Source organism: Pseudorasbora parva, chromosome 1, assembly GCF_024679245.1.
Source record: "Pseudorasbora parva isolate DD20220531a chromosome 1, ASM2467924v1, whole genome shotgun sequence".
Classification (NCBI taxonomy): domain Eukaryota; kingdom Metazoa; phylum Chordata; class Actinopteri; order Cypriniformes; family Gobionidae; genus Pseudorasbora; species Pseudorasbora parva.
Genome location: NC_090172.1, coordinates 31,230,673 through 31,237,955, shown reverse-complemented (window position 1 = coordinate 31,237,955; position 7,283 = coordinate 31,230,673). Strand labels below are relative to the sequence as shown.

General features: G+C 41.0%; 1 protein-coding gene across 1 annotated transcript; it reads left to right on the top strand.

The window, feature by feature from the left end:
- Positions 1-340: 340 nt before the first annotated feature.
- Positions 341-6,176, top strand: si:dkey-56m19.5 (fibrous sheath CABYR-binding protein). Its single transcript, XM_067437829.1, has 2 exons — positions 341-543; positions 3,804-6,176. The coding sequence occupies exon 2, from the start codon at positions 3,810-3,812 to the stop codon at positions 5,484-5,486; it is 1,677 nt and encodes a 558-aa protein (XP_067293930.1). The 5' UTR covers positions 341-543; positions 3,804-3,809; the 3' UTR covers positions 5,487-6,176.
- The last annotated feature ends 1,107 nt before the right edge of the window (positions 6,177-7,283 follow it).

The following is a 7,283-nucleotide window of genomic DNA, read 5'->3' as shown; positions in this document are numbered from 1 at the left end:
ACACACACACACACACACACACACACACACACACACACACACTCACACACACACACAGAGAGAGAGAGAGAGAGAGAGAGAGAGAGAGAGAGAGAGAGAGAGAGAGAGAAATGCATGCATGCTAAAACCAATCAGGCAGGTGGAAAAAAGGCAAATCCACAAACTTTAAGTCAAAGGAATACGGTTGCTATAGTGATCTCTTCAAAAAGTGAAAGAAAAGGGGGCATTATTCCCAAAACCCATTATAAAGCCCATCTAATCTAGTAAAATATGCACCCAACGTGAGGGGGAAGGGAAGGGAGGAGGAGAGGGAGGGTATATGGATTGTGGGCAGTGGGCAGGAGAGGCTGTGATAACGACAGATGTCTCACAAACCGTGGGTTTAACAGGAGGGGTGAAAGAAGAAAAAACGCCCAGTCGCAGATTGGACCTCAGGGAGAGAGTAGGACCGGCTCTGACTGAATCACATTCACTACTACAGGAGAAAAGAAAGTACTTTCAACGCGCTCTTTCACACGGATTTCAGCAGAAAGAGAGAAACAGGTTAGTCAAATTTTGGTCGCGGTTTTATAGTCTCTTTGAATAACGTGAGAAAAAAAAACCCACTGGTAAAACAAAGCGTTGTATTGGGGCTGGAGATAGTTGAAGGCAAGACTGCACGAGCCGTTCTTTGTTCTCGTTATTTCCATTTGTTACTTATGAAAACTGAAAATGTACATTTATTTTTAGATTTAGATTATGAAGTAGCGTGATTTTTTTTCATATAAATATCTGAATGTCACTTTATAAATGTCACATTTCATTTTTTAAATATTATCATGGGAATGTGTGCTGGTCTCATAAATGTTGCTAAATATGAGTTAAAGTAAGCTAAGCTAAGATTTTGTTCATGTTTAAATGGAGCTGTGGGTTACAGGTAGCTCTTACTCAGTTTAACCCCTTATATTTCAATGGTAATTAATTTCAATATCTTCCTATAGAAAGCATTGTTTTAAGGAAATGTGAAGCGTTAATTTGCATTAATAAAAAAATCTTATTCAGACGTGAGGAGGCGCTGGTCGATATGGGGTGTGGGGGGGAAGGGGAGGTGGGCGGTGTGGATCTTAAAAAAAATGTATCAGTCATTTTTCATTTTTAGCACTAATCATTTCACATTGTTATAACCGGCAGTCATGGGGTATGCTGGTTTGAAATGCTTGCACCACGTCTTCAAGGACATAACTTTCATACCGTTATTAAGGACATTTCTTGACCTCATATTAATGAATAATTTCGTCAAGCTAGATTTGCAGGAATAATGGAGGCTGTGAAGCATACATACTGAGCTCTAATAAAAACGGTCCTTAGTGAGCGCTGACATAAGCAGCACATTTCAGCAGTTGGACTCAGTTGCAGGTTGGACCGGGGCATGACTGCGTATCCGGTCTTTGTTTGCCCCAGTGCAGTACTATGGACAGCTCCTATTGTAACCCCACCATGCTACAGCTTAAGTGATATTAGTCTACTGAGTTGTAATAACTGCGGGTTTTAAAAGGTTGCATCTGGTGCCATATCTGTTGAGAGAGAGAGAAAAAACGAATCTCACTTTAATAATTCATTAATAATATATTCGAAGCAAATTCCACATATATTTAAGTATTTAAGCATTTAATGTGTTAATTGAATTAATTAGTTATGGAATAATGATGTGTTAAAATGATTTAAAGCACCTGGCCACCCGCCCCGCCCCAGACACATTTCATACAGTTGATTGGTGAACATGATGCAGACCAAGAATGCAGTTGGAATGCAGTCTTAAATCTAGATATCAGGACAAAATGTTATACTGTTATTATAAATTATGGGTTTGTCTCATATTTATATAATATGATGATAGTAAAGCAATATCACACAAGTGCAAGTTTGACATTGATTTTATACAACAATAAAAAGAAGTTTATATTTTAGACATAGTCTAATATTGTATGTTTTTGCTCAAATCCGTATTTTGAACGAATCCATCGGGTGAACTAAGACCAATTCATAATAGGTGTGTACGACTTGAAGTGGCGCTGTGCAGAGTGACATGACATCAAAGTACCGTGCTTCTCTCCAAAAGTATACAGAGCTGCCTGCTCTCTAATCGCTCTCGTGGTACTTTGATGTCATACTATGATTGGTCTGTACAGCGCCGCTTCAAGCCGAACACACCTATTTATTCTATTCTTGAATTAATCAGCTGTTTGAAGGAATCAAATGAATGAATGACTCAATATCTTGCTCATTTTGGGGCAGATTTACTAAACAGGGCCAATTAGCATGAGAGAGCAATCCCATAAAAGTGCAGATGGGAGTGGAAAGTTTGTGTGCGATCTACTGACAGTGTGCACATTAAAGAACACAGGATAATGTGAGCAGGATAATTTACATTCATTAAATGTGTATATTTCCTGTTTAAGACATGCGCTTTTTGGTGGCTGTTAAATAGCGGTGAAAAATTCCAGTCTCCCCTTTTAAATTTGGTGTCTGAAAGGGAAACTACTACAATGCGTCACAATAAGGTCAGCCACAAATATATCTGTGCCCCCGCCAGTTTTTTTTTTTTTTTTTTTTTTAGTGTTTGCACTGGTGTAAGCTGTTAGTAAACCTGGCTTTTAGATATTTACCACCACCTGGCAGTTTTAGTTTCTTATTTAGAGTATCTTTTTATTAAAATAATAATTTCATATTTTGGGGATAGTTTGCCAAAAAATTTAAAATCTGATTATTTACTCACCCTCATGTTAGTTTTTTGTTTTTTTTGTTACTTTTAAATTTCATGCTATTTGATACTTTTTTAATGTAACATAATGATTTAAAAATATATTTAGTAGGGCCTATATTCCCAGCCAAATTTGTTGGCATGTCATTAATTAGGTTTAAAAAATAATAATTGCTCGACAGCACTAATTTAAACATATCAACTTAATATGATTCATTGCCAGTTACAAGAAAATAATATTGTTGTATGATGAAACATTACATTTTCAAAAGAAGTAGCATCAAGTAGCATTGACCAATATGGCTATATTCAGTTCATGTTATCTATCAGCCATTCCCTCAAATCTTATCTTTTCACCTTCCCAAACCAAGTGGCTTTAATAACCAAACCAGACATGAAACAGGCTAACAGAAGTAAAATACTTTTATATAATTGTATATTAAATGATATTGGCTTTTATTTATTGTAGTGAAACTATATAGAGTTTGATAGAATTACAAATGAAGTGATAATAAAATACACTGACCTATTGGTTCTGAACTTAGCAGTAGGTTAGGTCAAGCTTTCAAAGGATTCGGACATTGAAAGTATTCCAAATCCGTCAAGCCCATTATATACAATAATCACATGCTCCCTTAATACTGTAAGACTAAATTTTTAATTAATATATTTTTTTACAAGACCTAAGACCAGTCACTGTTTGTCACATTCTCCTCCTCCTTAAAAGAGTTGGATTGCATTTGCTTGAAATGACTGAGTGACTGCTTTTTATATAAAGAAATGGGCCTTGTCATGTGGGCATATTGGTTATTTGCCAGTTGCCTTTTTACATGATCCCATAGCTCAAACGGTAGAGCATGGCACAAGCAACGCCAAAGTCATGGGTTTCGATTCTAAGTGAATGTATGGACTTGTATACATAAAATGCATTGAATGAATGATGCCCCTTTTTTGTAAGTCGCTTTGGATAAAAGCGTCTGCTAAATGATTAAATGTTAAATGTTAAATGAATGAAATGGACTGATGCTTATAGCTAACATAAGATGTTCTTCTGCTCCCACAGGACATCATGGGAGGCAAGTTAAGCAAACGGAAGAAGGGCTATGATGTCAGTGACCCTAAAGAGAAGAAAGAGGAGAGTGCTGTGGCAGCAGTTGAACCAGCTGAGAAAAAGGCAGAGACCCCTGTGACTGAGGCAGAGGCTTCACAACAGGAGGTTCCAGTGGTGGAGTCTGAAGCACCAGCTGACAAAAGCTCCTCTCCTTCAACAGCACAAGCAGAGGTGAAGAAGGATGATGCTGCACCAGAAAAAACAGCGGCTACAACAGAGGCGTCTACTGCTGCACCTAAGGAACCAGAAAGCGCTCCAAAGGAACTGGCAGCTGTAAAGCCAGCAGCTGTGCCAGAGCCACAAGCAACAGAGGTACCAGCATCTGCATCAGTGGTAACAGCAGTAGAGACAACAGCTGCTGCACAAGAGGTACCAGCAGCTGCAGTGGAGACATCAGCAGCTGCACCACAAGAATCAGCAGCTGCGCCACAAGAATCAGCAGCTGCGCCACAAGAATCAGCAGCTGCGCCACAAGAATCAGCAGCTGCACCAGAGGCATCAGCACCTAAGGAACCTGCAGCTGCACTAGAATCATCAGCAGCTGAGGAGACTTCAGCTGCACCCACAAAACCAGCAGCTGAGGAACCTACACCTGCATCAGAGCAACCAGTGACAAAAGAATCTGCAGATGCACCAGCAGCAGAAGAATCTGCAGCTACACTCCAGGAGCAGGCTGCTGCACCAGAAGCACCAGTAACAGAGAAACCTGTGGTTGAAGAGCCAGCCACTGCACTGAAGACACCAGTAAAAGAGGAACCTCTAGCTACACACGAAGAACTTGAAACTGTGCCAGAGGCACCAGTGGCAGAGGAACCTATAATACTATCTGAGCAACCAGCAGCAGTGGCCGAGCCACCAGAGGAACATGCAACTGCCCCCAAAGCTGAGGATTCTACAGCTGCACTTGAGGATCCAGAGGAGCCTGTATCATCGCCTCAACTTGAAGCTTTGCCAATAGAAGCTGTCACAGAGGAGGTAGTAGAGAAAGTGGTTGAAGAGGTTGCAAATGCCAGGGAAACCACAGAGGTAACAGCCGAACCAGAGGCCATCACTGAGGCAGTAGCTCCAGAGACAGTCGCTGAGTCTACTCCAGTGCCTGAACCTGTTTCCGAGGCATTGAGCATGGCGGAGGTTGAGGTGGCTGTGCCTTCCCCGGAAGAACCCACAACAGTCATGGAGCCTGAATCTGCTGCACCTCCTGAGGTCACACTAACAGAAGCAAATTCTGAGCCCCCCGCAGAGCCAACACAACCCGAACCTGCGGCAGAGCAAAAGATTTCAGAGGAGTCCATTCCCAAAATTGTCATCTTGGAGTCAACCTCGACCAATGAGCTCAGCCTTGAGGAAACTGCCCCGACTGTCACAGATGAGAAGCTGAATAATGGAGACTGTGAGAGTGCTGGCTCAGCGGAGGAATCTGTGTCGGCTCCCCCTGAGGTAAATGGGGAGTGCCATGAGCAGGCACCAGACATAGCGGATGTCCTTGAGTCACCGGTTGAGGCATGTGTAAATGGTGTGAAGGACAAAGAACCCCCTCAAGAGCTGAGTGACTGTGAAATGAAAAAGGACTTGAGTATGGCTGGTGACTTTCCGGTTCCAGCTACGATCGGCGAAATTGTAGAGGTGCCACAGTGAGTCGATTTAATCTGAGGAACAAACCTTAAATGTGAATCCCATATTGATGCAAACAAACAAATGAATCAAACGTCTGACAACACAGGCGTTCTGAAAATAAATGTGAAAAATGCCTGTTGTGTTCTCTCAGGCAAAGGAATTTCTGGTTAACCAAAATGAAATACAACCACCCAAGAGCTAAGAGTGCAAGAAACAAAATAAGAATGAAACAGTGAGGTTGAAAGCCTAAAAGGAAATGGGAGGGTGTGAGGGAGTGTGAAAGAGAGAGAGAGCAGATGATCTTTGAAGTCTTTGTGGCCGGTGTCCTGTTGTCTTTGCAGAAGGTGAGCTTGCAGGCCTGGTTGAATATGTAAACCAGGGAGATGATTACATATGAACAGAACAGAAAATAAAATAAAAACAACAACAACAAGACTGCAGAACAGAAATGCGGGACAGTAACAATGGTAAAAATGAATGAAAAGAATCATCTTTTTGTGTGTGAGCCTGATGCATATTAAAATGGTTCATTGGATTAGCATTTAATAGTATATAATCTAATTTAGAACACATTTCTGTCACCATGTAATACGGAGATTTGAGGATGAGAAGCATTTTGAAATTTTCATGTTGGGATAATCAGTGGGTAATGTTCATTTTAACTTAATGGCTTGGCTTAGAAAATAAAACATTCTGTTATACCATCCAAAATTTGTTCTGTTTTGTGAATGTTGTGCTGAATGGGTGGAACCTGTTAGTATTACTTAAAAAGAGCATTTCAAATAAATGTATGATGCAACCTAATGCATAGAGCAAACCCACTTTGTTTCAATAGCATGTGTTCAGCATGTGCAGCGTTGGCTCTAAATGAATATAAGAGTAGTGTACTGTAGACCGCTGCAACAGTTACATTCAAGGCCTGTTTTCCGCCATTTTGTGTGATAGTAGAGATCTGACTGGCAGGTCACCATTTCAACAATGTCCCAAGAGTCATTGACTTTGTAAATTTGTTCTGTGGGGCTGGGCCTCAGACACGTGTTGTTTTGAGTAACATGGAACATGTCAATGAATGCAAATGTCTATTCAGAGGCTTAACTCAGCAATCGGGTTGTGTGGTAGAACAGGGAAATGGATTTTTATTCTTCACAGGAGGGAAGAGGTTTCAGGATAAATAGAGGGTGATGCCATACAATGCAGCAGACTGCAGTGGGGGGAACAGGACTGGGAAAGGTCTCTTCTTGATAGGAGGAGCACTGACACGGTGTAGAAAGGGAAAGAGTGGCCTTGACAAACAAGATAATCGCTTCAGACATTTTCACATGTACCCATACACACAAATAACGGCTTCTACATAGAAACGAAAACACATGGGCAATGTAAGAGCTCAAACAAATCCTACTATCTAAAAGAAAAGAGGGACTTTGAACACATAAGCGCTAATGCACTGAACTTAACTGTGTGTGTGTATGTGTGTGGCCTGGTAATCCCTACGTTATGGGGACAAAATGTCCCCACAAAGATGGCAATATCCGATATCCTTGTCCTTGTGGGGACATTTTTAGGTCCCCACAAGGAAAACATCTTATAAATCACACAGAAGGAGTTTTTTTGAGAAAGTAAAAATGCAGAATGTTTCCTGTGATGGGTCGGTTTAGGGGCAGGGGCAGTGTAGGGGGATAGGATGTACAGTTTGTACAGTATGAAATCCATTACGCCTATGGAAAGTCCCCATAAAACATGGAAAGTCTCCATAAAACATGGAAACACGACATGTGTGTGTGTGTATGTGTGTGTGTGTGTGTGTGTCCATTAGCATGA